We start from the raw sequence: 27,101 nt of genomic DNA on the forward strand, positions 1-27,101 counted from the left end.
CTCCATTAATGAGTGTAGTGCTAGGATTGGAAGGCAGGTCGATCCCCTTAACCGTTTTTCCTTCCACGAAACCGTGGTGCATTAAAAATGAATAAAAGCAGCACTCCCTCAAGATTAACCCCGGCTGGCAGATGCTAATTCATCTGCAATATTTTTAACATCGCAAAGAATAAACCATCCCTGGAGCAGCTTGTTCACGAGCGGCTCTCTCGAGTGCGATGATCTCGCTTGCTCCGCTGAAGTGGGTTAATGTCAAGTGTGTTTTCCTTCTATCCCCAGCGCCCGGGGCAGGGGGAGGCGCCCGCAGCGCGGTCGGCCAGCGTTTGGAGCGAGGCCGGCGGGGAATGCAGGCAGCGGGAGGGGTCCCCCGGGACCCACGGCCACGGCCGCTGCCGTCGCCAGTCCATCTGCCCAGCCAGCCCGGGCTTTCTCCCCTGTTCCCGGAGCGCCCGGCCCCCCGGGGAGGCCGCTCTGCTCCCCGCGGCCGCCGGGTGCCGGTGATCACCCGGCGGCCGCTTTCGGTTCCGCGCCTTATATGGCCTGACAGGAGGGTCACGTGCGTCCCGGGCCGCCCGCCGGGAGGAGGGGGTGGCGGGGGGAGGTGCGGGAAGCGGAGAGGAAAAGGGGAGGGAGCCGGGGGCGGAGGAAGGAGCGAGGGGCGGATTCAGCGGCCGTGGGAGGCGGTGGTGGCGGTGGCGGTGGCGGTGGCAGTGGCGGTGGGGAGCGGACCGCTTGGAGCCGCGGAAGGGAGCGGGACCCAGGAGGAGGAGGTGGAGGTGGAGGAGGAGGAGGAGGAAGGGAGCAGCGCGGGGGCGGGAGAGCGCGGCGCGGCGGAAGCCGGAGACGGCGGGAGGGCTGGTGGTTGGCCCCGGGCGGGAGCCGGGGCAGCGGCGGCGGCGGCGGCGGCGGAGAGGGACCGCGGCGAGGGAAGCGCATCCAGCGGCCCCGGCGGGAGCGGCGGGGGGTCCCGGATCGCGGCGCCCGGCGGCGGGCTGGCGCGGGCCGGCGCGATGGAGCCGCAGCACGTGCGCCCCGCGCCCGGCGCCCGCAGCCCGGCCTGGGAGGAACCGGTGGGTACCGCGCCCGCGCCCACCCCCTTCTCCCGCTTCTCCTCTGCTCCTCCCCGCCCAGGCCGGGTTCCGTTCAGGAAATGGCCCGGGATGAGGTCCCCAGCTGCTTCCCAGCCGGGGCAGCGCTTCCTCCGCCGCCTGGGCTCCTCCTCGCGCGCCGCCGGGAGCGCCTTTGTCCGCCGGTCCCAGGCTCTCCCCGAGGGGCTGCTGGCGAACCGCTGGCTACTGCCCTCGGAGGACCGCTTCCAGGCTTAAACGACGGCTCAACTTTTCACTTTATTTTAGAATGTGGGGTGTAGGGAGGGCGAGAGGAGAGACCCTGGGGGTACGGTCAACGTGTGGGGCTCGGAGAAGCCTGGGTCTTTGCTCCTGAGACCGCGCCCTGGCCGTCACCTGGGCGCGCAGGTTCAGGACCGCCGCTGGGGGAGGCAGATCGCGGTGTTAAGCAAGGAATAATGCCCCCGACTTCTCTGCTAAAGCCCCGGGCTTTTCTTGGGTTAAAGGGTTTTTCCCGGGACGGAGCGGGCGCTAACTTAGCTTTCGCCTGGGACTTGGCCGCACATGCAACGCGGAGGCTGGATAATTTTAGGGGCTGCGAGTAGCGTGTGCGTAGGTATTGCGTGTGCGAGTATAAGGAGGCGGAGACGGTGGGGCTTGGGGGATGGGGGGCTTTGGATTTGTGCCCTCAAACTCCTTCAACTTCCTTCTTTTTTTCCAACTCAGTCAGAACCACCTCACATCCCTCCAGGGATTCCACCCAGGAATCCCCGTCTCACTCAGAGCTCTGTAATCCTGTGTGGGTTGCCTTTTCCCTGGCCTCGAATGTTGGCTCTCCACGCCCGGCCTCGATGTTTGCTCCTCCGTCTTGGTTGAAATTCTTGAGCCGATCTGAAAAGTCCGGTCCGACATTTCTGGCCTCACCGGTGTTCTGTTCGACGTGTTCGGATGCTGTTTTCCCAGGGACTCCGCGTGTCTGCCCAGGCCGGCCCTCTGCCTGTCGAGAGCTGCTAGGTCAGGTGCCAGGGTTGGTTCTTTTCTTTTCTGATATCTACACTCCCAGTTCCTTGGCCCAGGGTGCGTTTCTGTGCCTCCTGTTTCCTGACCTTTCAGAAGTGTCCTTCGACTCTGATCCATCTGTATCTGCAGCTGTCTTTGCTTTCGCAAATTTGAACACGTTGTTAGGTTGCCCATCTGCTCATATTTCTTCTATTGTGGTTATCATTGGGGATTAAATTTTTCTTGAAATTAAAAATACGATCTAGTTTTGAAGTTTAAATCAAAGATTACTGAGAACTAAATTCAGTGATCTGTTTTTGTTACTGTTGTTTTAAACTTTCCTGTATGGAGTCCCTTTAGAACCTGGATACTTGAAGCCAACACCAATCACAATGAAAAAACACAGTTATTCCTATTTTCCTTTAGGGTGCTGATGCCAGAACTGTTTTCTGCTTAGAAAAATAGAGAAAAACTTTTTTTTAACTGCTCAAAAGTGACAGAATCTAAAATACTCATTTATTTTCTGCAAAATGTATATAGTGCCATTCTTTCCATTCAAGCTGTTAAAACCAGAGCCCTAACAGAAATCTCTGAATGAAACTGTGTCACTTTATACAGACTCCAGAGCTTTCCTAAAATAATCAGTTTATTTCCTTTAAATATGGAAGGCCTTTTTATTTACTGAACAGATGTTTTATCTAGTACCTAGTATGTTCTGGGACTGTTGGATACAGCAGTTAATGATACAGACAAATCCTTGTTCTTAGCTTACATGCTTAACTAAACAAAACGACTTGTTTCATATATCTTAATGTAGAATGTAAGAAACATTCTGCAGGCACCTCAAGTATGTGGCATAAAATGTTACCCTGACAAAGTAATTTTATTCTGAATAACTGATCTTTGAAACTGTGTGGTCATGTCCATATGTCGATGTCTAAGAACTAATAAAGGGAGTTTTCATGTAAGTTTTTAAGAAAGATAAGTCATTCATTCAATGACTGAAAAGTGGCATATACAAGAAAAAGGAGTGATAAGTTAGGGAAAAAAGAGCCTGGATTTAAATGTTAAATATTTCAGGCATTTGGAGTGAAGGGGAGAAACATATCAGCTTAATCTAAATATGTTTCAAAGGGACACAAAATCCATCAAAAGCAGGGATTCATGACCTTTTCTGGGTCATTGTTCCATCCTTTTAAGAATCCGATGAAACCTGTGGACTCCCTCTCCCCACTACACCCTCAAACCACCTATGCAACACATATATAAACATTTTAATAGCATTTCAAGGGAATCGCAGATTTCCTGAAGTCCAATCGGTGGATGCTCAAGGGTCCAAGACCTCATTTTAAGAACTCCTACTTTGTAACTGCATTTAGCAGTTATTTAAAATCTGCTTTTTGAATTAAAATATGGGCAACTCTAATACTTTACCATGAAAGTACACTCATGTACATCTAAGAAAAGGAATCTTCACTACTGAAATGGCAGTGTTCATTTTACACAGATCCCATTGCACTATTTCCTCTGGCATATGTAACAGCATACACGTCACTCTTTTTGATGGAAGCTACAACCTGATGTGATTCTACGTGGGACTGTTTACACAGAAGAGTAAACATAATTTCAGGAATTGATACCAACTGATAGTAAAGAAACCAGCACTTCTTGTCTGAAATACAATCATGTCTGGAGCTGAGAGGCAGCCGCTGAGCTTCATGATATTATTTGCATTTGGAGATGAAGTTATTAGTTATTTGGTTAAGTAAGGGCATTTAAATAAACTGGTTAGGGCATTGGGCCTAAAATATTCAGTTTATTTCCTTTAAATACCAAAGGCCTTTTTATTTACTGAACAGATGTTTTATCTAGCACCTACTATGTTCTGGATACAGCAGTTAATGTCATCACTCTGGTTAGGGCATTGGGCCTAAAGAAGATAAATGCTAGCATTCAAGTTACTGTGTGTTTTCTTTAATGCTTTTGTATTAAGTCAATGGAAGTTCAGACATTAGTAAATTTCTGATCAATTAAAAACTATTTTGGTGGTAGACATGGGTCGATAGGAAGATATTTAGCCAAACAACCCTTACTCATGGATATAATATTCTGGAAAAAAATGAGTAGTTAGAATTTCTAGCCCCAAATTTAAAAGTGGGAATATTTACAAAGAGTTCTTGGAAGTGGAGGGGTGATAGAGTGTATTTTACTTATTGTTTTTATTTTCAAATGGTTTTTTACTTGTTAGTCAAAACTAATGGAAAATTAGGAAGAGAAGAGTTTCAAAGGAAAAAGAGCCAAAATACAAATCAGAGGTAGAAACATGTACCAGGTCTAGATGATGAAACGTTTTTACATTAGTTGTAAGAATGACCATACATACATGCAGTTGTTATGATTAATCTCAAAATATTTTTCCATTCAGAATCCTATATGGAAAATTTAATAGCAGAAAGTTTTGAATGTTAAATTCTAAATATGTAACAAATACTTTATTCTGGAAGTAGTTCTAAAGTTTTACTGAAGCGGTCTCCTAAGGCCTGTGTTTTTTGAGCCCACAGTGTTCTTTGGTTACATGGTTCCTATTGATTAGGAGCATAAGTCCTAAATATGAGTTTATAAAGTGCCTACTTGAGTTCTTCAGGATTTAAAATGTAGAATTCTACACATTTCTAATTCCATATTTAATGTCCAACCATAGAACATATGGGAATTAAAAAAATTGCAAATGGATATTAATCCCCTCTTTGTATCGGTAGTGATCAGTAATGAGAATATAATTCAAAGGTATTGTTACCTCTAGATAACAATTAAAACACTAATATTCATAAATTTAGTGTCAAGAGATTTGGCTGTAACAACCATCTTCAGTATAATAGTTTTTTTGTTTTTTTTTTAAATGGGGCAGGAAACCCTATTAAGTAGAAACCTAATTTATTGGTAGCGTTACCTATTTTCATTTCATCCTGAACGCAGTGGCTACATGGCTTATGTCCAGGGTTTTAATAGTGTGTTTGTGATACGTTCCAAACACAAATTTCAAAGTAATCATAAAAGAAATATGTAAGACATATCTAAGAAATTATTTGAAAGTTTGAAAACACCAAATAAGGAAAAAGGCAAGGAAATCTTGTAAGTTAAATAATGTAATATATCACGTATTTGAAATTTACTTCAGTTGCCATTTTTGAGTCAAAATGTTTGAAAATATTGAGATCTTGATACTGCTATTAATTTTTTTAAAAGAAGTGAAGTGGTTTGCAGGTATACAATATACAGATTGAATATTCATTCTGGAAACTCATAATTTATAGTTACGAGCTGAGAAGAAGCTAGTGGGGTCAGGTACCTTAGTTTAAGTAACTTCAGTCAAGGGATTCCTTGAAACATTCTCTTTTCCGAAGAGGTGACTGAAGGAAAGAGGGTTTTCCATGAACTGCTTTTGTGGGAAGTGAGGTGACTGGAGCTTTTCCTTCATTTCCCTAACATCCTCTTGCACAGTATCTTCCTTCTGAGCATTTTGTGTGCTAGGGAAATTGTAGGGTAGGGATCATTTATTTAGCATGAGCAGGCTAAGACTGATCTTGCTTTCAAAGTCACAACCAAGTTTTAGAACTTGTTACAGGAGCCTTTGAAGACCAGGGCTGGCTGTGAGGTTAAATCTTTATGAAGCAATGAATACCTTTCCTTTGAGCTATTAATTGCCCAGCTATTGCAGATGAAACTTTTAAGCAATCTCCGCTTGAATCAAAGAGTGAGAAATGTATTTGGCCCTCTTATTAAGATCACAAAGTAGGCATGGCATTTCAATATAACAACCCTGCTGGATTCTGGGAAATGGTACTATACAAAACTCGAGGACCTAAAGTGTGACTAGAAGTATATGTATCTTTTGCTTTACACAGTGGTGAAGTTAAAAGGACATTAGAATAGGCACCACTGGATTTTGACTTTGTTCCTAGCTCATAGTTTGGGGCCTCAGTTTCATTACATTAAAAAAGAGGACTGAACTTAGGTTTATTCTTTCAAAAGGCCCTTGACTAGTCTTTGTCTCTGTTGCTAAGCCACTGGATTTGTCAGTGTGGATAAAAGGCCATTATTTTGAATATTAGTTCCTTTTCTCTTAAGTCTCTCCACAGCAATGTGTTCTTTGGAGATACAGAATCACGTATTTACAGAGCCCTAAGGGATTTTAAAGTGCATTTGGTCCAACTTTTCCTTTCCTAAAGAAGAAAAATGAAGCTGAAGAAGTAGCCTCTAAATTAGTATTACATAGCAGAACTCTCCTGCCTTTGAACATTTAAACTAACCAGCACATTTATTCTTAATTAATTTAATCTACAGTGTGGATGTACAGTATTGAACATGCCTACTCTTTCCTAATTCCTCTTAGATTGGTCAGTTCAACAATAATCAAATTATTGTTGGGGGTTAGGGTACAACTATAAAAAGGAAACAAAAGAATCTTAGTTTGGAGAAACCTTAAAGGTCATGTCGAAAAAGAAAAAAAAAAAGGGACTGGGTACTGAAGGGCTTCAATATGCTAAAGAGATTTAATGCTTTACTAAAGTGAGGAGACTCCACGGTCTGGAGGGATCTTCTGCCTTACTTAAAAATATAGCTTAGACCAGTGGGGAGTTCTCTCTTTGGAGGATAAGAGGAATCTGTCATTTTAATCTCTCTACTCCCTGCCCTCCCACACCTGCAGGGGTTCTTGGACGCTAAGTGTGCCGCCGGGGCTGGTGTGCCCAAGGTGTCCGCATAACCAGCTCGCCTGGGGACGGGTTGTGAGCGGTGGCTGCAGCCTGTTGATCCCATTTCCTCCCGCTGTAGTCCGGGTTAGGGAGTGGCTATCCCAGAACTTCCAATGTTTTCGTGCTCTGGTACTGGTGTTCGCATGGCTTGAGTACATTGTTTTCTTCCAGGCAGACTCGGTTAGGGCTTCAGCTTTGACTTTTTTTTTTTTTTTTTTTTTTTTTGCGTTCTGTCGTCCTGGGCTGCGTGTACTCTCTTGTTTCTGCGCTCTCCACGCCCTTCCCAGTTTCCTGTTAGCCAAAGGGATCGCTCTTTCTAAACGAAAAGTTCTCAGCGGAGTCGGACCTCCCGGAAAATGCGCTTCTCTTCCGTGTGCTGCGGCTGGGGGTAGGGGTGGGCCAGAAGCTGAACCCCGCGGTCCCGAGGGCTGAAAGCACCCCAACCCGAGGGCCGAGGCGGGAGAGGTATGGTCCGCGGAGTGGGGCTGGGGATCTTGAGACCGAAAGGGACAGAACAACCCCTTGATCCCGTAGCCACCGTCCGGCTCGGGCGCGGAGGGGGCTTGCTTTTTATTCAGCGGGAACCGTGCGGCGAAGCCAAAATCTCTGGAGAGATTCGGGGTCCATCCAGGAGGTGGCGGGGTGCCCGAGAGATTCTGGAGGAAGCTCTGGATTCCCTTTCTTCTCCAGGGGTCGTTCTTAGCCCTGCTTCTGAGAACCGAGGGCAGGAGCATCGCCAATGCCGGGCCGGCCTCACGGTTGACTGCGGAGGCTTCCTGCCTTCTCCGCCCTCGCGTCCATTCGGGGACCCCAGGCTCTAGAGGGAGCGGGAGGGAGGTTTCCCCGAGCCCTCTGCCACCCCCCTCCTCTCTTCCCGCGCTGGCCTCATTCTGGGTCAGGAAACTCAGAACCTCCCGAGGCTGCACGCGCAGGGGTCCCAGGCGGGCCAAGGGTCGCGTCCCCTGCGTCCCACCGCTGCGGCCGGACCCTGGTGGAGGCGCCCGCGGGCCCCTTCCGGGAGGGCGTCTGGTTCCCGGGCGACCCTTCCCCCGCGGGGGCGACAGGGGAGAGCGGAAGATGGCCGCGCGGGGCTCCGGGCCCGCTCGGATAGAGCCCACCCGCTGACTGCCGCCGCCGCCCCCGCCGGGCGGTACTGTGTCTCTGCAGGAGTCCGAGAGGATGGCCGGGGCCGGCGGGCAGCACCACCCTCCGGGCGCCGCGGGAGGAGCCGCCGCCGGGGCCGGCGCCGCGGTCACCCCCGCCGCTCCCTCGGCGGGGCCCGGAGAGGACTCGTCTGACAGCGAAGCGGAGCAAGAGGGACCCCAGAAACTGATACGCAAAGTGTCCACCTCAGGGCAGATCCGAACCAAGGTGAGACGAGAGGGGAGGCGGGCCCGAGGGGTGCGAGGAAGGCGGGAGGTGGTGGAGCAAGACCGTGGAGAAACGGTGCTGGAGGCGCAGGGAGCGCGCCGGTCGAACCCGGGAGCGCGAGACGCCGGGGGCGGGGACGGGGCCGGAGGCGCGGGGCGGGGCCTGGGCTCGGGGGCGGGACGCGCGGGGAGCTGGACCGCGGCGCGGGAGGAAGGGATTCCCGGCTCGCGCGCTGGAGGCCGGTGGGCTGGGCTGCTGGGGAGCTCGGCTGGCAGAGGCGGAGGAGAAGGGAACCTGCGGCTCGGCGAGGGCGTGGGAAAAAAGCTGAGGCCCCGTGGCGACTCCTCACTTAAGGCACTTAAAATGAATGTTCTATTTTCCTCCTCCCTGCCGTGCCGGGGTTGGGTAGATACGTGCGTGCGTGTGCGCAGGGAGCAGACTGCAGGCTGACCAGCCAGAGCTGCGCGCCCCGCCGACTTCCCCTTTCCGCGGGGCAGCAGCCTGCCGCCTTTCTTGGTCCACTCTGAGAGGGTGGTTGACGAGGTGACACCTGGCCACAGTTTTTCCCCTGTCTCCTCCCTCCCTTTGGAAGGCAGAAACCTCGGGGCCAAGCCTGGGGCAAACGATGCTGGCTGTCAACCGCACCCTGCCTGGAACAAACTGCTGGCCCGGCTTTCGTGCGGTAGATCTACGCGAAGTGCGGAGTTCAAATTTTACCAACGCAGTTATTTTTCATAATGAAAAGTGATCTCTATGTGGCAGATGAAGATTAGGATCTTGTGCTCCTCTTGTTTTATGGGGTTTATGCTGTGGACCTCTGAGGGCTGACAGTTGAGAATTTTAATTTGGTCGTGACCATACACGTAGCAAATGCTTATGTCTAAAGGATTATTTATATATTCTGATTTTCGTCATAATTTTAAAATTTTCACACCGAGAGTCAGTTATCAGTGGGGGCCTTTAATGAGGAATCCAAAAAGGCAGCCAATAAAATCACTGGCTTTGTGTGCTTTCTTGAAAAGTAAATTTGCAAAAGTTAATTCATTCTTTCCCTGTTTTTATGAGAATTTGTTTGGTAAGGTCAGTGGACCCCCATATGAAAATAGAACTTCTATGATATGCCTTTATTGTATTAGCCTGTCTCCTTTGTAGTTTTTCTAAAATACGTGTAAGCACAGACAGAAATAACCATTAACAAAATGCATTTACTGAAGTCAAGGATTGCGTCATTTAAATGCACATCTTGTAACTTCTTTTAATTGTGACTTTTTTGAGTTTGATAGCTTTTCCCATAAATTAAGGATATGAGGTTTAATATATTGTTAGAAGATCAAGCTAAATAGGGACTTTGCTAACAGTGCTTTTAACGTTTGAAATATAATTTTTTAAAAAGAAATTCATATAACTGTTAATAATAGGCAAAGTGGTTGGTTTTAAATAATGGTGTATGTTGTATAATTATGTAAAATCTTTAGGATTCCATCCATATCAAGATTAAGCAGTAAATTTTTACAGTTAGAAAATTTAGAGGTAGCTTAAATTGAATTAAGTAAAATCATACAACAGATTTGTTGGAGTAACCAGTAAATTTTGTAGGTTTCATAAGCTCAAGAATAGCTAAGTCATACTTTTGATATTACTTGTGGTTTGTAGTAAAGCATGTTCAATTAATAGGGGTAAATTAAAAAAGCACATTTAATTGTTGGTTTTCAGTGTAACTTTCTAATAAAAATATTCAGCACATATATTTTGCCATTAAAAGAAATGTTGCTTGAATTTCAAAAGAAATACTGAATTTCAGAAATTCTTCATTTTATCCTAGCACACACATTAGCAGTTATTTAAGTTTAATGTTTTCATATATGAACACCTGAAGCCAGGGCTCAAGACTGCTGAGACTAGCTTAGTCTCAACCTCCTCCTACCCCATTCCAGACTGTTCATAGATGCCACAAACATCATCAGTTGTGTCTCTTATCATGTACCCTGATTCTGGAAAGGCGAGGGCTCAGAATCTGGGAGCAGAGGGTCAATGTAATGAATGAGAAATGCTAAGCTTAACTATGGGTTCTCAGTCTTGGATTATGATCCAATAAGAGTTAAGGGAAAGCATTTTTAGAAAAAGATAGATACTGTCTTGATCCATCCACAGGTGTGTAAGATGGGAGAGCATAGAAGAGAGGTAGCCCAAGCCCAGTCATTTTCAAGACAACAGCAGCAGATCTTGCTCATATATCCTAAAAATGCATGAAGGGTCCACTAGGTCTGACAGTTGGTGATTGCTAGTGTTGTCATCAATCCTGTTTGTGTAGTAGCCTGGGATGGTGGATGTAGCGCACACACTTGCACACATAGACATATGCTCTATCTATCAAAGGAAATTTGGATTGTGAGTTGCATGAGGTCAAAAATATTTCTTGAATGACTGTATATATTACATACTTACATATAATGCTTCATCTATGTGGATATTGTCATTAAAACATTGATAGTTCTTATTTCAGTTTTGTTTGAAATCCTTAGGATCATAAAGCTTTTTTGGTATCCACTTTAGGTTTGGAGTGAAAAAAGGCCACCTATTTAGTAGTTAGCTTATTTGAAGACTTCTTGGTTGTAAACACTGGTTAGTGTTTTAAATAATGTGAATGTTAGTAAAGAACCTTAAGTTAATTGTGGCTTTTGAAAAAGTGTCCAGGCTTTTTCTTAATTGAAAGAATAAGGCATGCATATAAAAAAAACATTTCAGTATGAGAGGATATAATGATGGGAGAATTTTCAGGGAAAGCAATCTCCCTCTCACCCCAGACCTCTTCTCTCCCTTTCAGAGACAATCATTGTTGACCCTTCATTGGTGTACTTTCAGAAGATTTCTGTGTACACACGAGCATATTTACCTGGACATCTATTTCTTAAGAAAAATACTAGTGGGAACATTCTCTGTATATTCTTATACGTCTTGTTTGTTTAGAGATATAATATGGAGATCACTTTCCTTGTGGCAGGCAGACGTCTTTCTCGTTCTTTTTAATATTGGCAAAGTATTCCATTATATTAGGTTGATCTATATGAAGTTTCTCTGTCAGTTGGTCAAAAATGGTCAAATATGGGAAATTTCATATGGTTCAACCTAATATGGTGTATCGTCATTTTAATTAACCAGTTCTCTATCAAAGGAAATTTGGATTTGTTCTAGGACAACGACATTAATCTCAGCTCTTTTTTTGCCATGGCTCTGATGATTTTGTAAGGTAAAAATAGGACTGGGATGCTTTTGAAATTAGTGTGATTTAATAAAATCCTAATGTACACTGTAGGATGGTCCTCACACCCCATATGGTATGCTTTCTGTTTCCCCTTTCATTTCCCATTTTCCCCTGGTTTCTTGAACTGTCCTTATTCTCCTATCTTTTCCTTCTCTCTTTTCTCCTTTCTCTATAGCAGCTAAGTGGAATTTCAGGTGGTCTCATCTAGCTATCCAGGTGTTAACCTCTCGATAATGTTATGGCTACCTCTGTTTCCCCAAAGGAAGAAAAGTCACATACAAAAGTGGAAGTGGTTCTGATGTGGGAAAGCCCAAAGGGCGGTGTAACTTGCCCTGACTTTTCCTCTTAGTCCTGGCTGTCTCTCTGAAGAGGTTTATTTTGCATTCAGACTTATTATTGTAGAGAGTTTCACAGGTATTTACTGAGGAGGAGACATTTTAAGCCAGCACTAATACAAACTCAGACCAGATTGGTTTGGAACATGGAAGTGAAGGTGGCTTTACGTGTTTAGTGCATGAATACCGTTCTCTTTCATTCTTTGGGAATGGCCTGAGGGATCTTGGTCAGGTTAGCAGAGTATGATTGTTCAGCTGCCATGAGGCAAATATTATAAACAACTGGGAACCATCTCCCGTGACATTTTCTGCCAGTGAGTCATCTCGGCTGAGTTCTTGATGCTTCATGTCTCAAAAATACCTCTTAATTAGGCTTATTGTGTTCTCATAGTTCAAAGCCATTTACTTGGCATTTATATTTTGTATAGTTAACTTTTTTTTTTTTTTTTTTTTTTTTTTTTTTTTTTTTTTTTTTTAAATCATCATTTTATTGAGATATATTCACATACCACGCAGTCATACAAAACAAATTGTACTTTCGATTGTTTACAGTACCATTACATAGTTGTACATTCATCACCTAAATCAATCCCTGACACCTTCATTAGCACACACACAAAAATAACAAGAATAATAATTAGAGTGAAAAAGAGCAATTGAAGTAAAAAAGAACACTGGGTACCTTTGTCTGTTTGTTTCCTTCCCCTACTTTTCTACACATCCATCCATAAACTAGACAAAGTGGTGTTTGGTCCTTATGGCTTTCCCCATCCCATTGTCACCCCTCATAAGCTACATTTTTATACAACTGTCTTCGAGATTCATGGGTTCTGGGTTGTAGTTTGATAGTTTCAGGTATCCACCACCAGCTACCCCAATTCTTTAGAACCTAAAAAGGGTTGTCTAAAGTGTGCATAAGAGTGCCCACCAGAGTGACCTCTCGGCTCCTTTTGGAATCTCTCTGCCACTGAAGCTTATTTCATTTCCTTTCACATCCCCCTTTTGGTCAAGAAGATGTTCTCCGTCCCACGGTGCCAGGTCTACATTCCTCCCTGGGAGTCATATTCCACGTTGCCAGGGAGATTCACTTCCCTGGGTGTCTGATCCCACGTAGGGGGGAGGGCAGTGATTTCACCTTTCAAGTTGGCTTAGCCAGAGAGAGAGGGCCACATCTGAGCAACAAAGAGGCATTCAGGAGGAGACTCTTAGGCACAAATACAGGGAGGCCTAGCCTCTCCTTTGCAGCAACCGTCTTCCCAAGGGTAAAACTTATGGTAGAGGGCTCAACCCATCAAACCACCAGTCCCCTATGTCTGTGGTCATGTTAGCAACCATGGAGGTGGGGTAGGCGAATACCCCTGCATTCTCCACAGGCTCCTCAAGGGGGCACTACATCTTTTTTTTTTTTTTTTTTTTCCCCCTTGTTTGTCTTTTTTCTTTTTTTTTTTTTGTTTTTTTTTTTTTTTGTTTTTTTAACTTTCCCTTCTTTTTACAAATCACCTGTATGAAAAAAAAGTTAAAAAGAAAACAAACATACAATAAAAGAGCATTTCAAAGAGACCATAGCAAGGGAGTAAGAAAAAGACAACTAACCTAAGATAACTGCTTAACTTCCAACATGTTCCTACTTTACCCCAAGAAAGTTACATAATATAGCAACATTTCAGTGAACTTGTTCCTACTACAACCATCAGAAATTAACAGACCATAGTCATTTCTGGGCATCCCCAGAACGTTAAATAGCTTATCTGTTCTTCCTGGATTATTGTTCCCTCTTCCTTAATTGCTCTCTACTGCTAGTTCCCCTACATTCTACATTATAAACCATTTGTTTTACATTTTTCAAAGTTCACATTAGTGGTAGCATATAATATTTCTCTTTTTGTGCCTGGCTTATTTCGCTCAGCATTATGTCTTCAAGGTTCATCCATGTTGTCATATGTTTCACCAGATCGTTCCTTCTTACTGCCGCGTAGTATTCCATCGTGTGTATATACCACATTTTATTTATCCACTCATCTGTTGAAGGACATTTGGGTTGTTTCCATCTCTTGGCAATTGTGAATAATGCTGCTATGAACATTGGCGTGCAGATATCTGTTCGTGTCACTGCTTTCCGATCTTCCGGGTATATACCGAGGAGTGCAATCGCTGGATCGAATGGTAGCTCTATATCTAGTTTTCTAAGGAACTGCCAGACTGACTTCCAGAGTGGCTGAACCATTATACAGTCCCACCAACAATGAATAAGAGTTCCAATTTCTCCACATCCCCTCCAGCATTTGTAGTTTCCTGTTTGTTTAATGGCAGCCATTCTAACCGGTGTTAGATGGTATCTCATTGTGGTCTTAATTTGCATCTCTCTAATAGCTAGTGAAGCTGAACATTTTTTCATGTGTTTCTTGGCCATTTGTATTTCCTCTTCAGAGAACTGTCTTTTCATATCTTTTGCCCATTTTATAATTGGGCTGTCTGTACTATTGTCATTGAGTTGTAGGATTTCTTTGTATATGCAAGATATCAGTCTTTTGTCAGATACATGGTTTCCAAAAATTTTTTCCCATTGAGTTGGCTGCCTCTTTACCTTTTTGAGAAATTCCTTTGAGGTGCAGAAACTTCTAAGCTTGAGGAGTTCCCATTTATCTATTTTCTCTTTTGTTGCTTGTGCTTTGGGTGTAAAGTCTAGGAAGTGGCCTCCTAATACAAGGTCTTGAAGATGTTTTCCTACATTATCTTCTAGGAGTTTTATGGTACTTTCTTTTATATTGAGATCTTTGGTCCATTTTGAGTTAATTTTTGTGTAGGGGGTGAGGTAGGGGTCCTCTTTCATTCTTTTGGATATGGATATCCAACTCTCCCAGCCCCATTTGTTGAAAAGACCATTATGGCTCAGTTCGGTGACTTTGGGGGCCTTATCAAAGATCAGTCGGCCATAGATCTGAGGGTCTATCTCTGAATTCTCAATTCGATTCCATTGATCTATATGTCTATCTTTGTGCCAGTACCATGCTGTCTTGGCAACTGTGGCTTTATAATAAGCTTCAAAGTCAGGGAGTGTAAGTCCTCCCACTTCGTTTTTCTTTTTTAGAGTGTCTTTAGCAATTCGAGGCATCTTCCCTTTCCAAATAAATTTGATAACTAGCTTTTCCAAGTCTGCAAAGTAGGTTGTTGGAATTTTGATTGGGATTGCATTGAATCTGTAGATGAGTTTGGGTAGAATTGACATCTTAATGACATTTAGCCTTCCTATCCATGAACATGGAATATTTTTCCATCTTTTAAGGTCCCCTTCTATTTCTTTTAGTAGAGTTATGTAGTTTTCTTTGTATAGGTCTTTTACATCTTTGGTTAAGTTGATTCCTAGGTACTTGATTTTTTTAGTTGCTATTGAAAATGGTATCTTTTTCTTGAGTGTCTCTTCAGTTTGTTCATTTCTAGCATATAGAAACATTACTGACTTATGTGCATTAATCTTGTATCCCGCTACTTTGCTAAATTTGTTTATTAGCTCTAGTAGGTGTATCGTTGATTTCTCAGGGTTTTCTAGATATAAGATCATATCATCTGCAAACAATGACAGTTTTACTTCTTCTTTTCCAATTTGGATGCCTTTTATTTCTTTGTCTTGCCGGATTGCCCTGGCTAGCACTTCCAGCACAATGTTGAATAACAGTGGTGACAGCGGGCACCCTTGTCTTGTTCCTGATCTTAGAGGGAAGGCTTTCAGTCTCTCACCATTGAGTACTATGCTGGCTGTGGGTTTTTCATATATGCTCTTTATCATGTTGAGGAAGTTTCCTTCAATTCCTACCTTTTGAAGTGTTTTTATCAAAAAGGGATGTTGGATTTTGTCAAATGCTTTTTCAGCATCTATTGAGATGATCAATTGATTTTTCCCTTTCGAGTTTTTAATGTGTTGTAATACATTGATTGTTTTTCTGATGTTGAACCATCCTTGCATGCCTGGAATGAACCCCACTTGGTCATGGTGTATGATTTTTTTAATGTGTCTTTGGATTCGATTTGCAAGTATTTTGTTGAGGATTTTTGCATCTATATTCATTAGGGAGATTGGCCGGTAGTTTTCCTTTTTTGTAGCATCTTTGCCTGGTTTTGGTATTAGATTGATGTTAGCTTCATAAAATGAGTTAGGTAGTGTTCCATTTTTTTCAATGTTTTGAAAGAGTTTGAGTAAGATTGGTGTCAGTTCTTTCTGGAAAGTTTGGTAGAATTCCCCTGTGAAGCCATCTGGCCCTGGGCATTTATTTGTGGGAAGATTTTTGATGACTGATTGGATCTCTTTGCTTGTGATGGGTTGGTTGAGGTCTTCTATTTCTTCTCTGGTCAGTCTAGGTTGTTCATATGTTTCCAGGAAATTGTCCATTTCTTCTACATTATCCAGTTTGTTGCCATACAGTTGTTCATAATATCCTCTTATAATTTTTTTAATTTCTTCAGGATCTGCAGTTATGTCACCTTTTTCATTCATTATTTTGTTTATATGGGTCTTCTCTCTTTTTGATTTTGTCAGTCTAGCTAGGGGCTTGTCAATCTTGTTGATCTTCTCAAAGAACCAACTTTTGGTGATATTTATCCTTTCTATTGTTTTTTTGTTCTCTATGTCATTTATTTCTGCTTTAATCCTTGTTATTTCTTTTCTTCTACTTGGTTTAGGATTGGTTTGCTGTTCATTTTCTAGCTTCTTCAGTTGATCCATTAGTTCTTTGATTTTGGCTCTTTCTTCCTTTTTAATATATGCGTTTAGTGCTATAAATTTCCCCCTTAGCACTGCTTTTGCTGCATCCCATAGGTTTTGGTATGTTGTGTTCTCATTTTCATTCGTCTCTATATATTTAGCAATTTCTCTTGCTATTTCTTCTTTAACCCACTGATTGTTTAGGAGTGTGTTGTTTAACCTCCAGGTATTTGTGAATTTTCTAAGTCTCTGATGGTTATTGACTTCTAATTGTATTCCATTGTGGTCAGAGAATGTGCTTTGAATAATTTCAATCTTTTTAAATTTATTGAGGCTTGTTTTATGTCCCAGCATATGATCTATTCTGGAGAAAGTTCCGTGAGCACTAGAAAAGTATGTGTATCCTGGTGATTTGGGATGTAATGTCCTGTAGATGTCTGTTAAATCTAATTCATTTATCAGATTGTTTAGGTTTTCAATTTCCTTATTGGTCTTCTGTCTGGTTGATCTATCTATAGGAGAGAGTGATGTGTTGAAGTCTCCCACAATTATTGTGGAAACATCAATTGCTTCCTTTAGTTTTGCCAATGTTTCTCTCATGTATTTTGTGGCACCTTGATTGGGTGCATAGACATTTACGATTGTTATTTCTTCTTGCTGAATTGCCCCTTTTATTAGTATGTAGTGGCCTTCTTTGTCTCTCAAAACATCCCTGCATTTGAAGTCTATTTTATCTGAGATTAATATTGCTACACCTGCTTTCTTTTGGCTGTAGCTTGCATGAAATATTTTTTTCCATCCTTTCACTTTCAATTTCTTTGTGTCCCTGTGTCTAAGATGAGTCTCTTGTATGCAACATATTGATGGTTCATTTTTTTTGATCCATTCTGCGAATCTATATCTTTTAATTGGGGAGTTTAATCCATTTACATTCAACGTTAAAACCGTGAAGGCATTTCTTGAATCGGCCATCTTATCCTTTGGGTTATGTTTGCCATATTTTTCCCTCTCTCTATTAATATCCTTTATTGTACCCATACCGAATCTCTTTAGTACTGAACCTTTCTCCAAGTCTCTCTGTCCTGTCTTTGTTTCTCTGTCTGTAGGGCTCCCTTTAGTATCTCCAGTAGGGCAGGTCTCTTGTTAGCAAATTCTCTCAGCATTTCTTTGTCTGTGAAAAATTTAAGCTCTCCCTCAAATTTGAAGGAGAGCTTTGCTGGATAAAGTATTCTTGGCTGGAAATTCCTCTCTCTCAGAATTTTAAATATATCGTGCCATTGCCTTCTCGCCTCCATGGTGGCTGCTGAGTAGTCACTACTTAGTCTTATGCTGTTTCCTTTGTATGTGGTGAATTGCTTTTCTCTTGCTGCTTTCAGAACTTGCTCCTTCTCTTCTATGTTTGACAGTGTGATCAGTATATGTCTCGGAGTGGGTTTTTTTGGATTTATTCTATTTGGAGTTCGCTGAGCATTTATGATTTGTGTATTTATGTTGTTTAGAAGATTTGGGAAGTTTTCCCCAACAATTTCTTTGAATACTCTTCCTAGACCTTTACCCTTTTCTTCCCCTTCTGGGACACCAATGAGTCTTATATTCGGACGCTTCATATTATCTATCATATCCCTGAGGTCCATTTCGAGTTTTTCAATTTTTTTCCCCATTCTTTCTTTTATGCTTTCATTTTCCATTCTGTCATCTTCCAGGTCACTGATTCGTTGTTCAACTTCCTCTAGTCTTGTACTATGAGTGTCCAGAATCTTTTTAATTTGGTCAACAGTTTCTTTAATTTCCATAAGATCATCCATTTTTTTATTTAGTCTTGCAATGTCTTCTTTATGCTCTTCTAGGGTCTTCTTGATTTCCTTCATATCCCGTACTAGGGTCTCATTGTTCATCTTTAGTTCTTTGAGTAGCTGCTCTAGGTGTGTCTCTTCTGGTCTTTTGATTTGGGTGCTTGGGCTTGGGTTATCCATATCGTCTGGTTTTTTCATATGCTTTATAATTTTCTGTTGTTTTTGGCCTCGTGGCATTTGCTGTCCTTGATAGGGTTCTTTTAGGGTTTGTAGACCAGTTGAAGTCCTTATCTCTAGTTTATCAGATCTACAGCTTCGTGGAGTACACTTTCTCTAACTAACCAGCAGGTGGCGTCCACGAGCCACCTGTTCTCCACAAGCCAGATCTCCCCTGCTTAGCCTTTTTGGTGAGTGGGGGGAGTGAGTCTTGTGGGGCCCAATTGGTGTCCCAAGCTTGCGTGTGTAGTTGGTGTTGCCTGCCCTGTATGTGGGGCGTGTTTCTGGGCAGTCGGGGAGGGGGGGTGGCCCTAACAATCAAATCTCCCTGATGATCCTAGAGTTTTAAAGCTACTGCAATAGTCTAATCCTTCAGTTCAGTCCTGCCACAGTTTGTCTCTGCCACTGACCCACAAGTCTTTGGTATTGGCGTATGGCTCCTGGGACTTGCAAGTGGGCCCCTCTTCCAGGCTGTGCACCCCGGGTCCTCTGTTGAGGGATGACTGTGCTATGTCACAGGTGAGTGCCGTCCCCCCAGGGCAGTTCTGGGCTGCTGGGCTGTGTTGGGAGGCTCCCAGTCTGCTCAAATGATGGCTGAATGGGGCTCTGTTAATTCACACTGCTCCCCCTTCCCAGCTCTGGGACATTCAGCTGAGGTTGCAGGGAAGGCTAATGTCCACGCCCAGTTTTGTGGTGTGTGCCTGTTATTTGAAGCACTTCCGTCACACTGGGTTGTCTGGGGCAGCTCTGGGCTATGGGGCTGGCGATGGGCAGGAGTGTTTCCTGTCCACCAGGATGGTGGCTGTGAGCGGACACCCCCCTTTTCTTGGGAAGTTGTGTTGTTTAGTGAATTTTCTCAGCCACTGGATTATTGCCTTTTGTCTCAGAGCTCTCTTATTTCTGCTCTTGACTTGACGTGCCCAAATTTCAATTCTTTGAAGCTTTCTGTATTGAGCTTCTTAGAGTAATTGTTTTAGAAAAAGCAAAAAGGATTTAAAAAAAAAAACAAAAAAAAAAAAAAAAACGGCCCTCCTCAGAGATCTAATGGGTTATTGAAATGCTAATAGACAAAGCAACCAGGGCCATTAAGGAAAGGTGCCCTGGGCAGAGAGATCAGCCTTGCTTCGGGATTTGCATATGCGCCTCAAGGCCTGATCTCCGCCCTTCCCCTTTCTGTGTTCACCAGAACTCCAAAAATCCTCTGCTTTTACTTTGGAGCTTCTCGTGTTGTTTTCCTTCTATGCCCGTCTCCTCTCTGCTGGGCTGGCTGCTCTCAGAGTCTCTGGTGTCTGGCCTCAGTCTATCTATGGTTGGAGTTTGAATCAGTAGAATGAGTTTCCGATGAGAGCAGCCACTGCAATTCTCCCTTCTCCTTCCTGGAGCTGACAGCCCCTCCTCCCCCGGGACTGAGCCTGGCAGGGAGGGGCGCGGGTCCCCTGGCCGCAAAAACTTACAGATTTCGCTGATCTCAGCAGTTCCACTTTTTCATGAGTGTTGTATGAAGTATGCCCAAAGACAGATTGCTCTGTGGTGTCCAGTCCACGCAGTTCCTGGCTTTTTACCTACTTTCCTGGAGGAGTAATTAAAACATACAGCTCACCAGTCTGCCATCTTGCCCCGCCTCCCCTATAGTTAACTTTTAATGGCTTTAAATGAGTGTCTAAATTTAGGTAAAACGTACCTATACACTGGAAAGTTATTCAGAGCTTGGCAATAACACTATATCTGGATTAAGACATCATTTTAAGCCCAGTAAGAAAAGAAAACTGATCACATTTTTCAATTGATATCTTGCTTTTACTTTAACATGAAGGATACATAAATAAAATCTTATACCTTTATGAAAGGGTAGTATTTGGAAATAAAGATTTGTGTTTTTTTACTGCTTCATGAGACACAGTTTGTAAAATTAAAGTGTTTTCTTTCACCATAAACCCTAAAAAGAGTAGATGAGGGAAGACTGACTGGGTCAGCGTTTTTCCTATTTCAGTGGCACCTCACAACTGTCATGACAATTCATATCCAGCATTTAAAAACAATAGAAGAGCAAATTAGAAGATATTACTTAAAACTTTTAGCTACCGTTCTGGGTGGAAACACGAGTTAGATAAAGATCCAGTTAGAATAGAAATCAGAAACATGGCTAGAAGAGTATTAAGAAATGAGAATTGTTAAAGTGATACTGAGAAGTTTGTAATTTAGAAATGCAATATGATACGTTTTGATAGGAGATGCGCAGGAAGATATTTTGAATAATAACAATAATTAACATTCATCTAGGACAGAGGTTGGCTGACTTGTCTGGATAGTAAATATTTTAGGCTTTGCAAGCCTTAAGGTCTCTGTCCCAACTGGTTAACCCTGCTGTTGTCAAGTCAGAGCAGGCACGGACCACCCTTAAAATGAATGAGCACAGACGTGTTTCAATAAAATTTTATTGTATTTCATATAATTTTTTTGGTGTCAAGAAATCTTCTCTTACTCATTTTTCTTTTTTTTTCCAATTTAAATGCGTGAAAACCATCTTTACATGTGGGCTGTGCAAAACTAGGTGGCAGGAGGGATATGGCCCTCAGATTTGATAGTTTGCCGACTGCTGTTTTAGGTGATTGAAGATGGTTTGTAAAGTTAAGGTGTTGCTACATGCAGTCAGCATTTAAGGGACCAAATAAAGCTAGATTTCAATCCATTTAAAAATCTCATTTTCGTAGAATGTTTTATTTTTAGCTTGGTTTGCGTCTTTGCTTCCATTTTAATGCGAACTAAATATAGACTGGAAACTCTTACTCGTGGTACAGTAATATATGGTGTAACAGCTTTCTTTCGATTTTGATTACAAGTTCCACATGATAGCCCATTATTAAAGATAAGAGAGATAATCAATAATTTACTAAACCTTTACTTCACATATTAGTTGAAATGCATTATTTGAAAGTATCTAAATTTAGAAAGATTTCACTTGGTTTACCATTGCATGTTTGCTATTGTGGTGGGAGTGGTGAAAGGTTATATGGAATTACTGTTGTAAATGACTTGGGGCTCCTTTCTGTTTCCAGGGTGCAGTGTTTCACTCGTACTGGATTTGTTAGGCTTTCCTTACTCAGGAAATGTGTTTATAGCTAAAGGTTTTAATTAAAGAGAGTTTGTTTTACATCTAAGAATAGACCTCTGAAAAGACCAAAACATGTTAGTACATTACCATTTCCCTTGGCAAATTTGTTTGGTTTTGTAGGGTTTGGACTATTTTTCTCCTGTGCATATTTGGTCACTTGAAATCCATTTGTATTCTTGATTTGCTTAAGGGGTTTAAAATTGCTATAATATTACTAATAGCTTAATTTAGGATGAGGTACTTTGTTTCTATGTTATATGGTTGCTGTTTTTATCCTTGAAATGAGCTTATGTAGTAATCATTCCCTCCCTCCTTTTAAGATTATTAAAAATGCTTTTGTTGTGACAATATTTGGGAGACAGTTAGACTCTTGTTTTATACCAAGGAAGTGTGATTAAGTATACTTTATTGTGTAGGAGCTGGAATCTCTAAAACCTTCTCACTATGCCGTTTGAGTAACAGGTCTTTTTCAAACCACTAGAATATAATGCAATATAATGAATCTTTTTAATAAGCTTGGGGCATTTATTTCAGAACTTTTAAAAATATTCCACTTTGTATTTTATTGTTTACAGAGCAGTTTTATATACATGATCTTATTTAACAGTTGCATGAATTATCTGAATTTTACAAATGATAAAGACTGAGTTTGAATATTTTGCCCCAAGTAGTAAATTGCAAGTAGTAAATTGCAGAGCTGGGACTCAAGAGCATGTCTTCTAACTCCTGGAACCATTACACCTTAGCACAGGGACAGAGTGTGGGTTCCAGATGTCTTGCTTTTGGTGGTTTCATACTTTCCTTGGTTTTGAAACTTTGCATCTATAATGTTCAAGTATGGATGTATGTAAGCCGACAGTCTCTTCACTTCCTTTCTCCTTTTTCCCCTCTCCCCTTCCTTTCCCTCTTTCTTCTCTTCCTTATAACCCCCTCTCCCCTGCCTTCCCTCTCCTCTTCTTCCCCTGCCCTTATTAGTTTGTTTGATCTGCGAATATTATCTGTCTCAGTGTTTTAGATTTCACAATGTCTGTTTGTATTTCAGGCCCATGTTTTTAGTGACAAGGGTAAGAGGCCAGATTTGCAAAGTGAATTTCAGAACAAAAAGTTGCAGCTAAAATTTATATTAGCAAAATCATGGAAACACTTCTAAATCATCTTCGGAAGGATTAATCTAGGAGAAAATGCTTATAGGTATCTAACACTTCAGGTGGATTTTCAGAGAAAAGTGTTACTTTCACTTGCATAAAGTAAGATGCTATTTTTAAAAGGTCATGATAGAGCTTTAAAAAGAATTATGTAAAGTAATTTTCCATTTGGCCTAGTAAGACATATTTGAGGGAAAAGTGTGAGTACAATGTATTTTTAACTAGTTCAGGAATGAAAGTGACAGTTTTTGTCCAATTTTCTCCATTTGACTATTTTATTTAGATAAGAAAAGGTACAGGATTGTGTAGGTCAGCAGGCATATGTGTTTTTTTGTTTGTTTTTTTTTTTTAATCTTCATTTTATTGAGATATATTCACATACCATGCAGTCATACAAAACAAATCGTACATTCGATTGTTTACAGTACCATTACATAGTTGTGCATTCATCACCTAAATCAATCCCTGACACCTTCATTAGCACACACACAAAAATAACAAGAATAATAATTAAAGTGAAAAAGAGCAATTGAAGTAAAAAAGAACACTGCATACCTTTGTCTGTTTGTTTGTTTGTTTCCTTCCCCTATTTTTCTACTCATCCATCCATAAACTAGACAAAGTGGAGTGTGGTCCTTACGGCTTTCCCAGTCCCATTGTCACCCCTCATAAGCTACATTTTTATACAATTGTCTTCGAGATTCATGGGTTCTGGGTTGTAGTTTGATAGTTTCAGGTATCCACCACCAGCTACCCCAATTCTTTAGAACCTAAAAAGGGTTGTCTAAAGTGTGCATAAGAGTGCCCACCAGAGTGACCTCTCGGCTCCTTTTGGAATCTCTCTGCCACTGAAGCTTATTTCATTTCCTTTCACATCCCCGTTTTGGTCAAGAAGATGTTCTCCGTCCCACGATGCCGGGTCTACATTCCTCCCCGGGAGTCATAGTCCACGTAGGCATATGTTTTTGAGTTGGGGTATTCCTACAAATTCCTGTAGCATTTAAAATTATGTAATACTAAAATATTTCATATATACAAGAATATATAATGTCTCTATAGTTTGTGAAGCGTGATGGTAAGACACACACTCTTGACTTGAGAACTAGAACATTTTCAATACCATGCGCACACTGTGTGCTCCTCCTTTTTGCTCCTTTGCCCTTCCTCAGTGGTGTAGGAGGGAGGCAGGTGGAAAGTTGGAAGTGAGTTAATGGTGTCAAAAGTAAGGTGCCATAGAGAAGGGTTCTTAGCCCAGGGTTCATGGATCCCCTGGCATGGATGGGCTTTAGAGAACCCCCCAATTTTATGTTTATCTGGATGCCCCTAAGAAGGCTAAAACCATTGATTTGCAAAGGGGAATGGTAAGACAGAAAATTAAGGATAGATGAAATATATATATGTGTACATATATACTGTAATTCTTCTCCAGCAATAACAAACTCTTGGAACAGAAACAATCCATTGTCACTGTCATTTGGAGGAATGCCAAAGATGGGGATGGATTCAGGGAAATGAATTGAGAATCAGTAGAGGCTGGCAAGGCTTCCTGTAGGAGATAGAGTAGTATTGGGTTTGATTCTCAGCTTTTTCATGTACTATTAGGTGACCTCAGACATCTTATTTAATGTGGGCAGAGGACGCTGTGTTCACCAATACCTGTGTTTCTCCTATTCGTCCTGGCCCACCATTAGACTCTGTTTCCCCTTTGCAGATATGTGGCTTCGTAACTGTCCAGTGCAGTACAGGTGGGAGTGATATCTGTTACTTCCAGGCCTTGACTCTAAAGCTATCAGTGGGACTGTCCTTGTTCTGGCTCTTTCTTCACCTGCCAGCTAGATTGAGGTTGTCCAGTGGAGGGAACTTGGATCCCTAAATGACCTCATGGAGCAGAGCCCCTATGTGCCCTCATCCCCAACTGGCCACACCGGATTGTGACATGAGATTTTAGGGGTTGTTTGTTATGGCAGGTAAAATTCTTTGACCAATACGCTTCATCACTCTGAATTTGGGTTTCTCATTTGCAAAATAGAATAGTTCCTACCTTATAGAATAATATTGATGATAAGACAAATGCAAAGTATGGTTTCGTATCCATAATTATAACAATTATTTAAAAAAAATCAGTGTAAAATCCTGAAAATTGCTCCTGAGACATTGTCTTTTAAATAATTTAATCCATAGGATATATAGAACTCTATCCTTTGTTAACTGTTTAAAAGGCTTGGTAAAATGATTATGCTTTTATAGATGATTATTTTGTAATTTATAAAAATGTCTTTGCTACCACAAAGGGCCCTTTGATGTTTGAAACCCATATTCCAGGAGCAGTGAAGACAGGCTTACCCTATGTGATGATTTTAGCTAGGGCCAACCTTGTTTCTAGAGTAATTTATGTTACAAGTGCCTTAGGAAAAAGTACTTTAATAGAAACAAATGACCGCTTGGAGGTGGTAATGAGAATAATCGACAGCGTAGGCTTTTAGGTGCATCTAGGGCCAAACCTACTTTATCTTAAAATGATCTTCCTTAGAGCCTTCTTGTCTTCCCTACCTTAATTCTCACTTATTCCTCAGTCCACTACTGTCTGACTTTTGCATCAACCACTTCAAGAAGACTTCCCTTGCGAAGGTCCCAGTTGATCTAATTGCTAAAATCCAGTCATCTCTTTTAGTTTTCACTCAACTGTATTTCCTGCCAATTTGGATGCTGTTGACCATTTTTTCTTCCTCTTCTCTTTCTGCTTCCAAGGTTTAGGGTTCTCCTCCTGTCTTTTTTATTGCCAATGGCTGCCTCTCAGTCTCTATCCCTGATTATTAGTTCTCCTGCTGCTATTCTTTACATGCTTTTGTTCCATAGGATTCTTATTTTAATTCTCTTTGCCTCTTCATTACTTGATCTAATTGATTGGATTAGACTCTGACCACCAGCTGAACCAGTCTTTCTCTAGCCTCCACTTCTCTCCTGATGGTCTGGACCTGTATTTCCTTCCTCCACCAGAAACTTCCAGTGGTGGGTCCCGAAGACCTCTCAGCCTCAACATTCTCAGACTGAACAGATGTGAGCACAGTGCCCCCACCTCTCTGGCCAAACCCTGCTTCTCTACTTTGAAACATGACAGAAGGATTTGCCTTGAATTACCTTTGACTTTTCACCTTGCTCATCACCTTCATTAATTCCTGCATTCAGCAAATGTGTATTCAGTGTCTACCATATCCAGGCACTAGAGATACAAGCAGTGTGCCAAACAAGAAACATCCCTTTCCCTCATGGAGTCCACTAAGCAGTCACCAAATTTGTTCAATTCTTTATTTTCATAAATTATTTTATTTAATCCTCACAATAAAAATATGAGCTAGGGACAGTTATTATCCCCATTTTAGAAATGAGGAAACCAAGGATTAGCTAGTTAACTTGCCCAAGATCCCACAGCTATCAAGTGCTCCATTTGATGCCAGACTTACCCTCTATGATATACCGTTCCTTTGTGTACTGCCTGCAAATTCATCCCTTCTCCATCTCAGTGACTGCTTACCCTGTCTTCATTTAACCTTTGTCATTTGTCATTTGGATTTTTACAAGCGATTTCCTCTCTAGTCCATTCTCTACTCCACTGCCAGAGTTATCGTATTATAAAAGAGAAGGGTAATTATGCCATTTGGATGTATTATGTCCCCCAGAAAAGCCATGCTCTTTAATGCATTCTTGTGGGGGCAGACATTAGTCTTTTGATTGCGGTGGAAACTTTTGATTGTTTCCATGGAGATGTGATTCACCCAACTACCCAACTGTGGGCGAGATCCTTTTGATTAGATTATTCCATGGAGGTGTGGACCCCACCCATTCATGGCGGGACTTGATTAGTTCACTGGAGTACTTAGAAGAGCTCAGGAGCCAACGCAGACACCTGGAGATGCTTGGAGACATTTGGAGACACTTGGAGATGCAGACAGAAGGATGAAGCTTAGAGTTTGCCCAAGAGGAGCTAAGAGAGGACCCCCAGACGCTTAGAGACAAATGTCCTGGGAGAAAGAAGAAAGGACACAGAGGAGCTGGGAGAGAGGAACTAAGACAGACGCCCAGAGACATTTTGGAGAAAGCCATTTTGAAATGAAACCCAGGAGCAAAGGACCAGCAGACGCCAACCACATGTCTTCCCAGCTGACAGAGGTGCTCCCGACTCCATTGGCCCTTCTTCAGTGAAGGTATCCTCTTGTTAATGCCTTGGTTTGGACACTTTTATGGCCCTAGAACTGTAAAATTGTAACCTAATAAATCCCCTTTATAAAAGCCAATCCATTTCTGGTATTTTGCATAACAGCAGTGTTAGCAAACTGGAACAGTGATCAAAATA

General features: G+C 42.2%; 1 protein-coding gene across 4 annotated transcripts in view; it reads left to right on the plus strand.

Moving 5' to 3' along the window:
* The first annotated feature begins 936 nt into the window (after nt 1-936).
* The window catches only part of DGKH (diacylglycerol kinase eta), a 260,817-nt gene continuing 234,652 nt past the window's right edge, over nt 937-27,101 (plus strand). For 2 of the 4 annotated variants that reach the window (XM_037800613.1, XM_037800616.1), the window contains exons 1-2: nt 937-1,070; nt 7,988-8,191. In XM_037800613.1, the coding sequence (XP_037656541.1) occupies nt 1,011-1,070; nt 7,988-8,191 (264 nt within the window). In that variant the 5' untranslated portion in view covers nt 937-1,010. Of the gene's footprint in view, nt 1,071-7,115; nt 7,286-7,316; nt 7,579-7,987; nt 8,192-27,101 lie in introns of those variants that run through there. The other 2 variants (XM_037800614.1, XM_037800615.1) reach the window with 2 other exon arrangements.

The sequence above is a fragment of the Choloepus didactylus genome, chromosome 12 (assembly GCF_015220235.1).
Source record: "Choloepus didactylus isolate mChoDid1 chromosome 12, mChoDid1.pri, whole genome shotgun sequence".
Classification (NCBI taxonomy): Eukaryota; Metazoa; Chordata; class Mammalia; order Pilosa; family Megalonychidae; genus Choloepus; species Choloepus didactylus.